At 39.2% G+C, this 17,892-nt stretch overlaps 2 protein-coding genes across 5 annotated transcripts in view; one reads left to right on the top strand and one right to left on the bottom strand.

Annotated features, from left to right (window-relative positions):
* LOC127951780 (protein sidekick-1) overlaps positions 1-3,750 on the bottom strand; it is a 285,662-nt gene extending 281,912 nt beyond the window's left edge. For 2 of the 4 annotated variants that reach the window (XM_052549814.1, XM_052549816.1), the window contains exon 1: positions 2,647-3,732. In XM_052549814.1, the coding sequence (XP_052405774.1) occupies positions 2,647-2,971 (325 nt within the window). In that variant the 5' untranslated portion in view covers positions 2,972-3,732. Of the gene's footprint in view, positions 1-2,646 lie in introns of all 4 variants that reach the window. The other 2 variants (XM_052549813.1, XM_052549817.1) reach the window with 2 other exon arrangements.
* Positions 3,751-15,940: 12,190 nt separating this feature from the next.
* Positions 15,941-16,912, top strand: LOC127952133 (uncharacterized). Its single transcript, XM_052550442.1, has 2 exons — positions 15,941-16,185; positions 16,237-16,912. The coding sequence occupies exons 1-2, from the start codon at positions 15,941-15,943 to the stop codon at positions 16,910-16,912; spliced, it is 921 nt and encodes a 306-aa protein (XP_052406402.1).
* Positions 16,913-17,892: the final 980 nt, after the last annotated feature.

Here is a 17,892-nt window from a genome sequence, read left to right as displayed (position 1 = left end):
CATACAAATAACAGATTGGTCATTTCATTTATTTTTCCAATGGTGCATTAAGAAATTAAATATCTACTCTAAAGCTCACTCAATATGATGAGAATATACCTTAAAGGAATAATTCACCCACCCTCAGGCCATCCATGTAGATGAGTTTGTTTGTTCACCTGAACAGATTTAGAGAAATTTAGCTTTTCATAACCTGCTCACCAATGGATCCTCTGCAGTGAATGGGTGCCGTAAGAATGACAGTCCAAACAGTTAATTAAAAACACCACAATAACCCACACGACTCCAGTCCATCAATTAATGTCTTGTGAAACAAAAAGCTTTTGTGTTTGTATCATTAAGATGTTTTTAACATCAAACTGTTGCTCCCAGCTAAAACCCTTTATTCATTGTCCAGTGGAAAATTGTATGACTGAAAGGTAAACGTTGTCTTGCTGAAAAGCAAACTGCCTTAATGATTTGTGTGGATTACTTGCGAATTACGGTGATGTCTTTGTGGGGTTGTGGCCTTATGGATAGAGAGTTAGATTTATTATCCAAAGGTTGCAGGTTTGAGTCTCTGTACCGGCAGGGATTGTAGGTCCCTCGATAACACAAATGAGGTGAGGCCCTTGAGCAAGGCACTGAACCCATCAACTGCTCCCTGGGTGCCGCAGTATTGGCTCCCCACTGCTCCAGGTGTGTGTTCATGGTGTGTGTTTGTTCACTTCTCACTGCTGTGTGTGCACTTGGATGGGTTAAATGCACAGCAAAGATTCCAAGTATGGGACACCACATGTTATGTCCTTTCTTTTACTCTTTATCAGATGTTTTGACTCCCATTCTGATGGCACCCATTCACTGAAAGGATCCGTTGATGAGCAAGTGATGTAATGCTAAATTTCTCAAAATCTGTTCAAACGAACAAACAAACTCATCTTCATCTTGGACAGCCTGAGGGAGGGGGGGGGGGGTACACTTTAGTGAGTGTTTATCATGAAAGGCAAAAAACATCACACTTGAATATTTCAGACTGGCAAAGTACATGTGTTATGGATGGTAGCTAATTCTGTTTCTTGTTGAAGAGAGAAGTCACAGTTTTTTCTTTTTTATATAAAAACAAAACACTGTTCGTACCTAAAAGTAGGTTTTAGGTGTCACATATTTCTATCATTAATTTTTATATTTATAGCTCAATCTAGGCATCTGGTTAAAACACCTTTAAATCTCTTACTGAACATCAGTTGTTGTTTTTTCCCCACAAAGACAACTGCTGCCACTAATTTGATGGTGCCTTCAGGAATGCAAATGGAACAAGTGACAAAAATACATGTATTGTGGGTGGAAAGAGCTTAAAGCAGAATGAGGCTGTATTCAAAAGAATTTTAGTGTCTTTTTTTTTAGATCATTTATCCTTTTGATTACAAAGAGAAAATGACTCTAATCTGTGGCGTGTTAAGGAATTAAAAATGTTATTTTTAATAAGGCATGCTGTTTTGGTTATTTTTCAATAAAATTAAACTGACAGAAGAATAAAAGAGCTTCACATTATTAGTCACACATGGTTGATCACTTCTATTATACCCCCCAACGTCTAAAATAACTAATTTCATAAAAATAAACTGCACCAATTCTGTCAAAACCAGCTGCATCATCAGGTTCATAACAACACAATACATAAAGCAAACATACATCAAGAGTTCTTTTAACAGCAATAACCAGTCACTTTTTGTTCTCAGCATGCCAACTGTTACTGTCATCCCCAAGTGGCCCACTATGCATATGCAGGCATCATATTTTCCCTGTGTGAGAAACATTACAGAAGGAATCACAGCCAAAGGATGCATATGCCATCTGTGACCATGCATGCAGTCTGACCTAATGACTCCTCTATTGTTCACGTCCAGCGATCTCAGCTCAACTGTCTGTTGCACAGGCAGACAGATATTTGACTTTCCATTATCATTGAAATCAAGCTCGGCAGTCTTATGACATCAGTGTCAAACACATTGATCATGCACTATTCATAATCTCCGATATAAAACCATTAAGTTGAGCTATAGAATTTTAGTGATTCATCAAGTAGGGAACTTTTTTTGTCGACTTGGTTTTAGCTTTTCCCACAATTTTTCGAAAAATGTAAACTTTTGTACTGAGCAAATGCTAATTTCTGAGACAGATAAGCCAAAATGTTCTCCACTCTTTTAAACTTAAAATTTTCAACCATGCGAATAAACTTTTAAAATACATATAACATTTTTAGTGAATCTGATATTGATTAGTTAGTATTTTCAAACCTGCTGCTGCTAAACATTTTTGAAGAACAAACTGTTTCCATAAATGACTGCTAGCTAACGTTAGATAACTCGCATTAGCATGTTCAAGGCTTATTCAACTTTCTCTATATAAAAAAAACAGTAAAAAAAACCTCACACATAACATCAAAACTGCACACCAAAATTTTAAAATGATATCCGATCAAGGCCACGCTCAGATATTTATTCGAGGAAAGCAACCTAAGTTACACATTTAGGCAGTTTCATTATTGCATGTCGTGAAAAGCGCATATAACTGAAGAATCACCTGTGTATCAGAACAATGAAGTGTCTTATATGAAGCTGCTGTGTCATATTCAAAGCCCATCAGGTGGTAATACGGTTTTCTTACCTTGTGTGACCGCTCTCAACACGTGGACGTGCAGGCAGAAAAACGCCCACCAACTCCAAGTGCACAACGCAAACTTTCTCTTTCCATTCCCGCCGACATTCCTCCTGGAGAAGCGGGTCAAAATCTTGGCGGCAGAGCTCTTAGGATCACACATGATGGCATTCTCGTCCACGCATGCGAGAAGTGCTGTTGGGCCAGTGCGGGAAGAGTCGCCTCCCGAGTAAACACTGTCCTCCTCCGCTGCCGTGTTGTGTCTCCCGGCTCTGTGTGCTTGAGGGAGACCTGTGAACTGTCTCTCTGTGGGATCAGATCCACCGGCGTCCATTCCAGGTAACGCGCGCGCTCCGTTCCGCAAAGTTGAACTCTTATGAATGAGAACAGCGTTACAACGCGTGCATTACATCCAGTCGAAAGTTCCCGGTGATGTCGGCAAATAATGCGCTTTTCATGAACAGTTAAATGCAGGTACTGCGCGCGATCACTGCACACACGTCATTATGGGTTTATGAATAAACTGAGTCTGCCTGTAATTACATTTATGCATTACACTGATGACACCACATTGATTCACTTTACAGGATCCAGTCAGCCTTTTTTATTTCCTCTCGTAAATGGCATTAAGCTCACTTTAAAAGCACACGCACTTCGCCTGATATATCCCCAAAAAGCGCAAGAAAGCCGCGCTTACTTTGCAGATGCAGTGCTGCTCCTGCTGTTATTTCAACATGTTGCAAACCTTAACCAACCAAACTGTCGATCGACTGATGTGCACAAACTAGCGATAAGGATCCATCCAGAAGGTTGCATGCACGAAGCCACCTAAACCAACCTACAAAACTGTATGCGTACTAATGAATAAGACCTCTCTTAAATTCACCGGCAGTGCCCGATGAAACGTCGCAGCGAATATGACTATAAAAGCGAATGAGTAAATCGATATCACAAGCTATCCCAGCGTACTTCTTGAGCAGCTAAAGCAACAAGCGGCTGTTCGTTGCTCTGGCTCACATCAAACTGAAGCGAGAGAAATAATGTAGTGTACAGGTCCAACGCACTTACAGCAACTTCCATTGAGAGCTGCAGTCTCTCTCACTCACCTCCGCCCCGCTAAAGACTCATTGGCTGCCGCTGCTGGAGGCAATACTTTATACAGTCCTTCAGAGGGACTCAAGTATTGCAGCAGTGCTGTGTTTGTTTATATATCACGGGTCAGATTTATACCGAGGTCGTATCGGAAAAATGTCTTCGAGGATATTAAAACAAATAGTTGTGAGTGGGGGTCGTTACGAGTATAGGCTACATTTAATTATAAATATTACAAAATGAACATTTCCGTAGCGTTTTAAAACGACTTTTCGGTAAACTAATAGTGCTTCCAGTCAGACGTTTGGATAAACAATCGCGCGCGTTCGCCTGAAGTAGTAAACACAGCAACGGTCGCTTGAGCTCCCTATCAGTAGGCTAGAGAAAGTTATGTCAAAATATAATTGTTGTCGTTATTTATTACAGATTCTCCACACGTATTTATGAAGAAATTGAAACTAAAAATAAATGTTAGAAGTCATAGCCACATTATGTCTGGCAAGAGACGAGCCTCAAAAGTGTTGAAAGTGTTGACCCAGGTGTCACTGCATATCAAAAACTAGGCTAATAAAACATTCTATTATTAAAACAAATCAGAAAACAAAATATAACTACAGAAACTCAATAAACAGTATGTCTAAGCTAGCTAACTAAGGTTAACAGAATTAAGTAATTTTTAAATATGACTTTGAGTCTAGAAATCACTCTTTTAAGGAGCTAGGCTATATGTAATGAGTTTTGATGTATGCTGTTATATAGTCACCTAATCATTTTGCCTTCACAAAATGACAATTAAAATGTTATATTATGAATACTTGCTCTTAAGTAAAGATCTCATATTAATTATTTATTATTGTTTAAAAGTAGCTTCTTATTTTTTGCAGACACATAATATTTAAGGACTTTATTGTAGTGTCACTTGATAATGCTCATTAGGTTATATGCAACAAAGTAAAATATGAAATATGTAAAAATACATGAAATATGGACCATTTTTGGCCTTAAGTATTTACAACTCACCTCTCATTCGCATCGTTTTTGTTCTTCTGTCCTCTATCATCAGATCAAATTGTCTCACACACTTCCTGGTTGTTTATGTTAATTAACACAACTCGGGCTATGTAAATATGTGTGAATCGGCTTTCTGTTCTACAGAGATAAATGGCTTGGTTTAGCCTTGATGTCAGAAACAAGAAAATTGACCTGAAAGGGCACAAAGTTGCTTGTCTTTCCGAGTGAATGATTCCATTAAATGACTTGAGCTCTTAGAGTTCATATGTTCCACTTTATAAACAGTAGGAAATTGTAGGGATTTAATCAAACTTCTAGCCCTATAAGTATTAAACTTTGGCGTAAACCATGCTTTTGCTCCCTTAAAAAATAAACGCTCTTTATTAACTTTTAACACAAATGGAACCTTTTCCACAGGACAAAAGGTTCTATATAGTGGGAAATTGTTCTTTAGATTATTAAAATGTTCTTTACACTAAGCAAATGGTTATTTGGCGAGCCCAGAATGGTTCTTCTATGGCTAAAAAAACCCCAGCACCTTATGGAATTTTTATTTTTAAGAGTTTACAAACAACTGATAAAAAAAAGTTAAGGTGAGGTGTTTGGACTACCTATTTTAGATTTTCAAAAGGAAAACTCATATCAACATACTGAAAAACATCTTAGAGAACATGTACAGTGCAGTGTTCGGGTTTGGTGCTTAATATCATAATACTAACATTGTCACAAAACCCTTCAGCTTTAGAAACCCAAACCTTTATCTTGATGCTTTGTGATTAAGACGTTAAATGCCACGTATTACCCACCTGAATGTCTCATTGAGTCTAGACACTACCTGTGGTCTTTAATAGCTCAGGCCAGTCTAATAATTCATTCTGCAACTGATATTTATGAGAGAGAGAGAGAGAGAGAGAAAGAAAAGGAGAACCAAATAGCGAAGAAAATGCCTTTGTCATCACAGCAGGAAACAGTCGGTTTCATGAATGCAGATTATGTTCTATTAACGCAATACAAATACCAAACAAGCAGTCCTTTCATCTCTTCAATGTTAACAAATTTGAGCAAGATCGTTCATGTCAATGCATTCTTGTAAATGGAGCTCTCAGTGTTTGCCTGCGTTGTAACTGTCAAATCAGAGAGGATGTTTGATAAGGCTGTTGATGAGTCACATGATTTCTGGGTTATTTATCACCTTACCACTGTGATACATGTGATTCATAAGCTTGAGCGATTTTTCATAATCAAAGAGGCCCGTGATGGTTTTTTGACAGCCGACACGATTATTGCGTGTTAGTCGCTGCGCCTGACTGAAGGTGCATGTTGTGTTCATGCTCAGCTTTTCGTGTTTCTGATAAGAGATGATGCATATGGCGAGCTGCTCGGCGTAAATGCCTCTGCATCTGTTTATTTCAGAGCCCTCTCGGCATGACAAACAGCGTTGAGACAAAGCCAGCAACAGCAGGGCCTGTTTATTTCATGCCTTTCAGATCCAGGTTCTGTTTCCTGTCAATAAATATTTAGTGTAAACTGTTTGTCTGAGAAGGGCCCGTCTCATATGTTGAAAATGGGTTACTTCTTTGCTTGTGTGGTCTGGAGATCACTCGAATCCCACGTTTCCTCAAGCCTGTCACAGCCCATCCCCTGCTGGCCATGTTCATGGTTATATCTCAATAAGCAGGGCTTTGACTCGGAGCAAACTGGGCTACCTTTCTTCACTGGCATCCAATAAATCATTTCTTTCTCTTATCTAAGGCAGGACCACAAGGAGTGTGCAATCAGATGAAAAGGAGACGTCAACCCATGCAAGTGTGGCCATGGGGCTTGTTGTCGCCATGCTGGGGGGTCGGAGAGATGAGATAATACATGGCCGGCATAAGAAGTCATGATCCTCAAGTGAAGTACCTCAGCCCCCTGTCAGATACAGATCAATGCCCCTACTGAATATCTGTGCAAATGTATCTTCTTCTTTTTTCGGGATGATAAATGAGTTATCGTCATGGCAATAAATGTTCTCCTCTGCTGGAAGAAAGATAGGCTCTCTGGATAGATTCCAGAACATATTTATCTATTTCTGCTTAAAATGTGCAAGTGACATTTTTGATTGGTTCTTCAAGTGCCTAAGGGTTCAATGGAGAGTTCAACAAAAATGAAAATTCAGTATTCATTTACTCATCCTCATGTTGTTCCAAACCCATACGACTGATTTTCTTCTGTGGAACCTCAAAGGCAATGGTTTGAAGAAAGTACATGCTGACTTTTTCCATACAATGAAAGTGAATGCGACCATAAGACAAAATGTAATTTGTCAATATGAGTAATCTGATATATATATATATATATATATATATATATATATATATATATATATATATATATATATATATATATATATATATATATATATATATATATATATATATATAGTCTTTTAACGCATCATTTAAAATTAGTAATATTGACAAACTAAATTATGTTTGTTGGTCATTTCTTCCTCCCTTTTTTTGGTTACCATTTATTGTCATTGTATATAAAAAGGCAATAAACTCTTTTTTTTTAAGAAAAGTAAATATAACAGCTTAGACATTCTTCTTTAGCTTTTTTTCATATTGGATGTAAGAGATCAAATGGTTTGGAATGATTTGGGTGAATAATATATAATTTATACATGTATAATTAGATATGTATATGTAATAATATACTCATATTAATGTGTATATATATAAGCTTTAAATACTAAATCACATTATTCATATTGTGTATTGTCATATTGCCACACTTAAATTCTGTTTGTTTGTTTGCTTTTTGTCCTCTTGGGTCACCATCCAGCATTCACTGTCTTCCAAACTGAAGAGAGTAAGTCTTTGGATTTGGAAAAACATGTACCGTATATGTTGTATATGCTGCATATTCTGCAGCATGTTTTTTTTATATTTGACACATGAAATAATATCATACAGGTTTGGAGCGACATGAGTTGGAATAAATGATGACAGATTTGTCATTTTTAGCAAGCTATCCCTTTAAGAGAAAAAATATAACTTTTTTGAGCAAATTATGTGCCTTGCACTGCCTTAAGCTAAAAGGGTTTGTGCGTGTTTTCTTATTTTGTCACACAATCATCATGCAAGAATGATGTCCTATGGGAGCAATCTCTCAGGCAACCAAAAATTGCAATGCTTTGTTGTATCGGGTTTGTTTGAAGCACACTAGGAACTCTAAACAAGTCTTGCATTCGTCTGTTGCTTTGATAACCAGCCTCTATTACTCATTACGAGGCCTGACTGACTGACTGTCTCCTTGCCAACACTCAGTGTGGCTCATAACAGACCAAACAGATGCAGAAAATCCTTCATCCTGCAAGAGAGGAAGACACTGCTGCGAGCTACAGCACCAGCGCTAGCATCTGGATGGTAGTACAAACTTCTGCATAGCGCGGCTAACACATTGGTTATTGAATAATTACTTCATGCAAATGTGTGTGGGTGCATTTTGACACCTTATATGAATGACCCTGAAAAACTGAGGTGATTATCACTGTCTGACTGAGCCTAGATGGCACCGAACATATAGTGTGGTTTAAACGTGTGGGTGCTGTTTGGTGTGTTATCATCAAGTCGTAGTGCACAGCATGCACTGTATGTGTGGGAGGGAGTACAGCAGACTGCCGTGCCTTAAAATGCTGTATCAATAAAAGCTTGCGCTGATGGTGAACCAGATGCAGAAACTAATGAGTCTTTAAGCATCTTTATGCATGTTTAATAAAATTAAGCATAGAAGTTATATAGGCAGATACAAAAAGTGAAAAACACTATCTATAAGATGCTACACATTTAAGCAAAAAAGTAACATGGAGACACTTTATATTCAACGTCTGCTATCAAATGTGCTCTTCACATAAATCTTGGCACCCTTTAGCTAACCTGTGAGAGTGCCCTAACGAGCCACTGCGGTGTAGCGCTGACTGAAGCACAGCACCACACTGCCCCCTTTGGCGCAGTGAAGGAATTGCCTGTACAATCATGGGTATGGACAGCCGTGCCGAGAACAGTGTGTTCTCTGAGTCTGATGGAGGTTTTGTCGTTCTTAAATTACAGCTTCTTTTATGTTTCTGAGGTATTTATGTCCTTGGGGGGTTAAGATTTTTAAATAAACAGATTTTAATGTCCCCCCCCACCCCCCATTTTTGTTATATGAAGGCAACATTAAAACATTTGGGCATTTGAATTATGCCTTCATTATTTATGTTGCTGTTTTTCAAATGCTTTTTATAGATTTTATTTATTTTTTATGTATTTTTTGTGCAGTCGTAAACTATTAAACTGCATCATAACAACACTATTGTATTTAAAATCATTATCTATACAAAGAATGAAATAAACAATTTATGGCTGGTCATTTTTTATGAACTGTTCAAGAATAATAACTTTATAATACACACAATGAAAATGATTCATGAAATATGGATTTTTTTTTTGTCTTTGTCATCTTATGCATTGACACTTTTAAAAATTAAACATCGATTTTCATTTAGAAGCTATTATTTTGTGAAATTCTATAATTGAATTGTCCTTATCTACACAGCAAAAACAATTATATGTAAATAAAACATTGTTTGAAGAAGAAACAAATATTACTTTTTACTCCAAAAAGTTGTTTAATTCACTGTGTTGCTGTTTATTTGTACATTTCTGATTAAATAATTAATATGCATTTTGTGTGTATCTGGGGGGTTATTATAATAAATATTATTACAGTATGATACATGCTAACTATGATATTACCTGTAGCAAGAAAAGGGTGTCTGACCTTTTATTCCAAACATGTCAAATCTAATTTCTACCTTAAAAATGTTATTACACTCAATGCATAAAGCAGAATGTAATGGAAAAGACTCTTTGGAGGTGATGTTAATAACATTTTAGGGGGAAAATGGACACTTGTGTGTTCATTGCTGGACATTGCTAGTGAACTAATCAATTTATAAGAATGTACAAAGTTAAATATCTCGTGCAGTACCAGAAGTGTCCATAGCTGAAGAAATGCAAATTTGTAGGAGTAGTGTTAGCGAGCTAGTCAGTTCTGATTTGTTTCTTCATTTCTTTGTATATTTATTAGCTCTCTTCTCTGATAAAGTTGCAGTCTATCAGTGATTGCTTAGCTTTTCCTTTTCTCTGCTGGTCCCTTATGAATACATTCTGAAAAAGTGTACTTTAAATTCAACTTCATTCAATGAAGGCTCCTGGGGACCCCTATGAACTTATTTGCAGTTACGAATAAGTGAACAAGCACTGAAAAAAAAAATCTTGTTGGTTTAGTCAGCTGTGGTTTTTTTGTTATGCCTCACTGCCCTAACGGAGGTCACACAGGATGTCTCGCTATGATAAAATGAATCCGCCCATTCCAATCCATGCACAATCTCCCTGTATGATTAGACATGAACTGTTGCTTCAACAAAGGCCATGAACCAATCACAGGGGGCAACAGGCTGGCAGCCCATTTCGCAGGCCCTGTGGAAGCAGGTACGCATTTGATGAGCGCGAGTCTGAGTGACCTGAATGTTGCCGCCGGGACACACAGAAGTCACCCTGATAGTTTCATTTACCTCTGATAAAATTTATCAGCTGCACATTTCAGTACGCTGTCCTGGGGTTTAGGAGTAATCAGAGAAGGCACTTGAAAATGTAATTAATTCAACAAAGCATGCCCCCAAATAACATTTGACCTGAAATTGCAGCAGGAAATATGTGTCCCCTGCTGTCACTTCTCTGTGCCAGTCTTTATTGTGTTATTGTATATAAGTTCAGTCCTTCAAACATGACATGCATGAACAATGAATCCGACAAGCTGTCCTGTTGCTTCCAATACATACTGTAAAAGACTAGTTCTAATATGAAAATATGTTTGTGATGATCAAAATTCATGTGTAGTTAGGTTAAACCAGTTTAATCCTAGTTATAAGCAATATTTTAGACTTTTCTATTTTTGTATTTCGGAAGCACTACAGTAGTATACTATTAGCCCTAGCTTATGATTTCTTGCTGTAAAATAGTGCTGACCCTATACTGAGGTGCTAAAGATACACTATGCAACCACACTGTTGCTGCTGGTTGTTTAGCATCACACAATCAATCATAAAACTACAAAATGCCGATTTCATTAAATATTCATACTCTTTGTACAGGAACAGAAATTTTCACAGGCTGTTTTTAGTTTCAGTGGCTTAGAGAAACAGTTAAAAATGTCAGAAGAGATGGCAATTACATTAACTTGAGTGATGAGGAATATCAGTGCAGATTTACATTTTCACAGATGAACAGGTAAAAAAAGACAATGCTTATGTTGCATGTTGTAATAATCCAGGGACGTCTAGAAAAAGCTACCATTGTGAAAAAGAAGTACACTTTAGCATATCATTTAAAAAAAGAGTAAGCTACTTATTATGGAAATAATATATACTTAAGTGTGAAATGAATGTGATGTTTACTTAAATGCATGTTAAATGAATTGTTCATCCAAAAATAAAATAAAAATAGCTGAAAATGTACACACCCTCAGGGTATCCAAGATGTAGATGAGTTTGTTTCTTCATCATAACAGATCAGTTTAGAGTAATTTACAATTAAAAAACGTGCTCACCAACAGATCCTCTGCAGTTAATGGGTGCTATCAGAAGAATGAGAGTCAAAACTGCTGATTAAAACGTCACAATAATCCAATCCACACATCTCCAGTCCAATAAATGATGTCTTGTGAAAAGCTGCATGTTTTTAAATAAATCAATCACTAAGACATTTTTCACTTCAAAATGTTGCTTCTGGCTATACAGTTCCCTATGCATAATATTGCTTTCTTCAGTGAAAAAGTAGACTTGTATGAATCAGGAGGGAAATATATTCATAAGTGAAAACAGTCCAAAACAGTTCTGGACAAATATGTTGCTGTATTTTGATGTGAGAGGACTTTTTCTCTGGAGGATGCATTATTATGGGTTAGGAGAGGTGATTTAAAGTTAAAACGCCATAATGATTTTTTTTTTTCTTCTTACAAATATGCCTTTTTAAAATTGAATTCATACTACATTATTATCAAGTACAGCTTTAGTAAAAAAATAAAAAAAAACTGTAAAAACAACAACAACAACAAAAAAACATTTAACATTAACATAAAAAATATGAATGTTGAAAAAACATAATATTATATATTAACATCTGGATTTTACTACAAGTGCCCAGTCAAGTAAGCACATTTCTTTTCACAAGGGCATGCATTTGTATTCCCAATTTAAATAGCAGGAATATGTGCTATTTGAAATCTCTTTTATTTGAAAACCGTTTACTCAAGAAGTTAATAGGAGTATGCTATTTAAAGTAAAGTTAACAACTTTTGCCAACCAGGTTGCTATTTGCACAAATTACATTATTACAACCATTTCAGTATGCACAGGGCAAGATGTTTAGTATTTGGCGGTAATGTTCTGGTCATTTTTTCATTTTTGTGACTGGGCTCTGTACCAAGAGTATCATCATGCTAGAGTCTATTTAAACACTGTAGTTAATTATTGCTGTAAATACAGCTCTTAAGGGGATGCTAGGTTGCTCAGTATTGATCATTAGGAATCATGTGTGAGTTCATGTCATATAAATGGAAGAGGCAAAGACACCCAAGATGCAGAAACTATTTGTAGGTCATCCTACCCAAAATCAGCAACTAAATCAGTTCAAAATATTACATTGAAAAGACCATCAAAGTCATAAATTATTGAATAAACATTGCATAAATATTCCTGATGATGGATTATCTTCCTTGGCGCATGAGAAACACAACAAGGCACACAAAAGAATATAATTAGATCATAACATATTCACTTTGATTCAAATTGAATATGTTTATATGGGGAAAACACGTTTGATTTCAATCCAAATTGGAAAATGATGCACTGTTTGGCTGCACAAATAATTTCTCATGCCAGGAAAAATGTCCTTTGTGGGAGCTGCTTTCCCTGCTGAAATGACAGTGCACACTTCTCCTTGGGTTCGGTTGTGAGCACAAAAAAAAGTGATATGATAGACCATCAGTGAAGTCTTTCTGATGCATTGTGAAGATAGCTTTTAAAATGAGGGGAAATGAACGCAGAGAAACCCTGTAGAGTTCAGCGCGTGTGGCTGATGGCTTTGTTACGGCGCAGATTCCTTTTCCTGGGGTGAAATTAAAGGTTGAGTCGGAGTGTCGTGGATCAGGGTTTATTGTGGCAACCACCAAATTTGGCATAAAGTTGGAAGCATATCCTGTCTTCTTCACTGTCAATTGTTTATTTGAAACATGCCACTTCATTCACAAGTGTTTGCTTTTCAGAGTGAAAAAGATAGTTCACCGAAAAATAAAGTTTTTGTCATCGGATACTCACCCCTGTGTCATTACAAACCTCTATGATTTATTTTCTTTCATGGAGAACAAGGTCTTTTCTAAATAATGAAACTTCGAGACTTGGAAACTCCTTGCTTCAGCTCATGAAAACAATATGCCTTCATCTACCACGGCTGAATGCAAATATTCCCTGTTCATAAATGCTCTCATTGTTATACATTTCAGCAGGTGAATAATAAACGTGAACTTCTGCTCTTGTCCAAGTTTTAGTGCAGTTGTAAAATGATCTGTTCCTTTCACTAGGCGATAAAGTTCTTGAAAATGCCATCTGATCTAGTTACAGGTGTGGGAGTTTTATGGCATCCGAAGTGTGCTCAATTTTCACTGGCCTGCTTCTGAGCTTTGAATTTCCTGACCCTTTTTGCACGGTGTAGTGGTTACACTGCATTCGTCAGCATTGAGTCTATTAAAGCAGGGCCCCTTCTTACTCAAGGGACATGCTTTGAGCTACATTCGATCATAGAAACACAACACTGAGCTTTAATAGCATATCAGTGTGCTTCAATTTAGTTTCTCTACTTTTACAGTGATTTTTACTGCTTAGTTCTACATTTTATTACAATTAAATGGAAACCAATTATATGCATAATGTTAAGTACTGCACATATATAATTTATATAATATAAGCTATCACAAAAACACCTTAATTCACATTAATCACCCCTTAATTGTTAGTAAAAGATTATAATTTCTATTAGTGCTGGGCACAGATCATTTTTTATCACGATTAATCACATGATAATCACATAGTTGTGCACAAAATTCAATTATGAATTCAAAAGTAGAGTATTGTACACTTTTTTCTTTTAAAAGTAATGATATATGAGCAGGGCCATCCTGATGCACCCTAAAGCGCAGGGCCTGATGCGACCGCACCAGTTGCAACCCCCTAAGGCCCTGTATATGAACAAAAGTGCAATAACATTTGGTTTGCAAACACTTTAAACAAATAAGGTGCTTTTTTACAGCAGTGTTCCTTTTACATACGAAATGTGCTGTGATTGGTTAGCTGGGCCAGTGTGTTATTGGCAGCACTTGGCGACTGCTCGTGAAATGTCATGCCCCTTACCATAGCTGCCTGTAAGCTTCAGTGTAAATATTGAGTTAAAATCAAATCAATTTGGTCACAATTTCAACCAGGTCTCGTCCCATTCATCAGTATTTGTGATATCACAAATCCCTGAAGGTATGCGATGTAGTCCAAATGGGTCGTTCGTTGTAGTTTTTGAAAAGTTATTTATGTTAAATAAAATATCTCCTTTTGAAGTGGACTGTAAGCTTTGTAACTTTTTAATATTTTTGTAATATTCTTTAAAACATAATCGACCAACAATATTAAATGCAGGAAACTATTAATTGGTTACTCTACAAGTAATTGCATTACAAATTATACTACGACTCTGTAAATTGATCAACTGTTTGGTGTAATGACATTTAATGTCTCCGACACGCCATGTAGTTGTCACACTTTGCTGCGGTAAGAACGAGAGGGAAACATTGAGTACAAGCAAAAGTCTTTAATCCAGGGATCATGGGGATAATCCAAAAAGGTTACCACAGAACATCCAACAAGTGTGGACGAAGTAGACCCGACAGAGGAGAGACGCTAAGACAGGAACTTAAATACTACACCATAGAACAATGGGACGATTGAGGGAGGAGCCAGGGAGGAGACAGGAGGGACCTGGAGCAGGAGGAGTCCAGCTGGACCCAGGCCACAGCCATAACAGTGGCCCACGGTGGGGTCGATGGAGGGAGTAGCCATGGAGGAGGAGTGGCCAAAGACTCCAGAAGGCTGAGCAACGGCGGTGGAGACCGAGGTTTAGTGCAGAAGACCTAGGGTAATGGGGAGGATCCGGAGGTCCTAGGCATAGCCAATGTTGCCAGCGACCGATATGGAGATGTGGATCTGGGAGGCTGCAGTGGAGCCAGAGCGACAGAGTACTTAGGTGGAGCCGAGGGGATGAAGGAGCCTGACGGAGCCGGAGGGATGAGGTGAAGCCAGAGGAGTGGAATCCCGAAGTGTAAGATGGTCGACTCCAGACCAAGGTGGAGCCGGAGGGACAAGGGAACCAGGTGGAACTTGTGGACTGCCGGGTCAAGATGGAGAGAAGGGAGATAGGAGTCATGTTGGAGCCAACAGGTCAATGGACCGATGCGGAGTCCAGGCCTTGGAGGCTGGGGGCAAAGGTGAGGGAGACTCCAACCATGGCAATGCTGGAGGATGGCAGTCCCGCGGGGCTCACATCATATAGATGGTGGGCTGAGGGCGAGTAGAGTGGCTGCCAGATGACAGCAGTGGAGGAGGTTAGAGGGGATGGGAGCTAGTCGTCAGGGCCACTCCCGACACAGAGCCCAGCACATCATCTCCCCGATGCGCAGAGCACATGCCAGAGCCCTTCCCTTGATGGAGAGCAAGAGCCCGCCGTGACCGACGATCCATCGATAGAGAGAGCAACAGAGCTGAGGATTGCCATGGAGCCAGAGGCCGTTACGTCTGTCCAGGTTTGTGAGCTGGCAACACCGTATGCCAAAAGGTAGAAAGCCATGGATGGTGTGAGCGCAGAGAGGAATTACGCCCCCTGCACCGTGGCTGAGGGTGAGCTGAGTATGGCATGGCAAAACTGCAAAAATGAGGAGGAGGATCTGATCTAGAGATCGAACTGCCCACTCTTCTCTCTCTGTTATCTCCACAGGTCCTATCCAGCCCTCCTTCATCCATGGTTCCTTTGTCCAGCCCTGAGAGGGCTTTGATTCTCTAGTGCCTGCTCCTGGAATGAGTACTCCGGTGCCTGCTCCTGGAATGAGTGCTCCGGTGCCTGCTCCTGGAATGAGTACTCCGGTGCCTGCTCCTAGGATGTGTACTCCGGTGCCTGCTCCTAGGATGAGTACTCCGGTGCCTGCTCCTGGAATGAGTACTCCGGTGCCTGCTCCTAGAATGTGTACTCCGGTGCCTGCTCCTAGGATGAGTACTCCGGTGCCTGCTCCTGGAATGAGTACTCCGGTGCCTGCTCCTAGAATGTGTACTCCGGTGCCTGCTCCTAGAATGTGTACTCCGGTGCCTGCTCCTAGAATGTGTACTCCGGTGCCTGCTCCTGGAATGAGTGCTCCGGTGCCTGCTCCTGGAATGAGTGCTCCGGTGCCTGCTCCTGGAATGAGTGCTCCGGTGCCTGCTCCTGGAATGAGTGCTCCGGTGCCTGCTCCTAGAATGAGTGCTCCGGTGCCTGCTCCTAGAATGAGTACTCCGGTTGCTGCTCCTAGAATGAGTACTCCGTTGCCTGCTCCTGGAATGAGTACTCCGTTGCCTGCTCCTGGAATGAGTACTCCGTTGCCTGCTCCTGGAATGTGTGCTCCGGTGCCTGCTCCTGGAATGTGTACTCCGTTGCCTGCTCCTGGAATGAGTGCTCCGGTGCCTGCTCCTGGAATGAGTACTCCGGTGCCTGCTCCTAGGATGTGTACTCCGGTTGCTGCTCCTAGAATGAGTACTCCGTTGCCTGCTCCTGGAATGAGTACTCCGTTGCCTGCTCCTGGAATGTGTGCTCCGGTGCCTGCTCCTGGAATGTGTACTCCGTTGCCTGCTCCTGGAATGAGTGCTCCGGTGCCTGCTCCTGGAATGTGTGCTCCGGTGCCTGCTCCTGGAATGAGTACTCCGGTGCCTGCTCCTGGAATGTGTGCTCCGGTGCCTGCTCCTGGAATGAGTGCTCCGGTGCCTGCTCCTGGAATGAGTACTCCGGTGCCTGCTCCTTGAATGAGTGCTCCGGTGCCTGCTCCTAGAATGAGTGTTTTTTTTTTCTTACTCTGGTGACCAGATACATTGAAGACTTCACTTTTCAAACGTGCTGTACCAACATCAGAAGCCGTTCAGCCAAATTGGGCTGAAAATCTACACAAGTATGATACAATAAGCTCCATGTGTACTTATGATGGGGCTGTTTTTTTTTTCTTGAATCCATGGAAAGATTTAGCAAAGAGATTGGAAATACCAGGTATGGTTTTCTTATTTCAGGAATGGCACAAAAATGTGTGACTGTTCAAGTCTCTGTTTAGATCAGTGTGCTCAATAATGTGTCTTTGACCTTCACTGTGTATATTTTGTTTATACTGTGTTGTAAATAAAATACAAATAATCAAAACCCCCATGATTTTATTCTTCTCACATTCTTTCTTACCTGTCTCCCAGTCACACTGATGGGCCATTAGGGGAGGGCCTTTTGTCTCTCAGTTGTGAATAACTAAATATTCAGATCTCAGTTTGCAAGATTGTTTGGCGTCCGTGGTATGAAAATGATTGCTGCCAGAAGCTAGTGAAGTGAACAAGGCTTGGGTGAGTTGTGACTTGGGGAGGGCCAGATCCAGCTATTATAAAGTCTTTGGACTTGTCTTTTCCTCTTAATTTGACACTTTATAAAAAAATTTATAAAAAAAAAAAGTTGGACGTCGCATTTTAGGGCTAGCTTCTTAGCGATGTCTTATCTTATTTGAAAAAGACTGAAATAAATTAGGCTTTATATATTTTATTTATATTTCAGTTTTTGTTTTCAAAACATTATCTGACAACACTGCATTATCGCCACTTCAACTGACAGTATAAAAAAAACGCAAAAAAGGAATTTCATGATATTACCTGTCAGAAAAGTTGTCTACATTATCAAAAACAGCATTTAGTGATCTTTAAGTAGGTAGATTGAAATGGAAAATAGTCATAAAGAAGTCTATGCTATTTCAATA

The sequence above is a fragment of the Carassius gibelio genome, chromosome B3, assembly GCF_023724105.1.
Source record: "Carassius gibelio isolate Cgi1373 ecotype wild population from Czech Republic chromosome B3, carGib1.2-hapl.c, whole genome shotgun sequence".
In the NCBI taxonomy this organism is placed as follows: domain Eukaryota; kingdom Metazoa; phylum Chordata; class Actinopteri; order Cypriniformes; family Cyprinidae; genus Carassius; species Carassius gibelio.
This window is presented reverse-complemented; position numbering and strand designations above follow the sequence as displayed.

Excerpts from the sequence above, each read along its gene's own strand:
- LOC127952133 (XM_052550442.1), top strand. The coding sequence starts at position 15,941 with ATGAGTACTCCGGTGCCTGCTCCTGGAATGAGTGCTCCGGTGCCTGCT. Across the intron at positions 16,186-16,236 it reads CCGGTGCCTGCTCCTAGAAT|AATGTGTACTCCGGTGCCTG; the intron begins GTGTACTCCGGT and ends GCCTGCTCCTAG.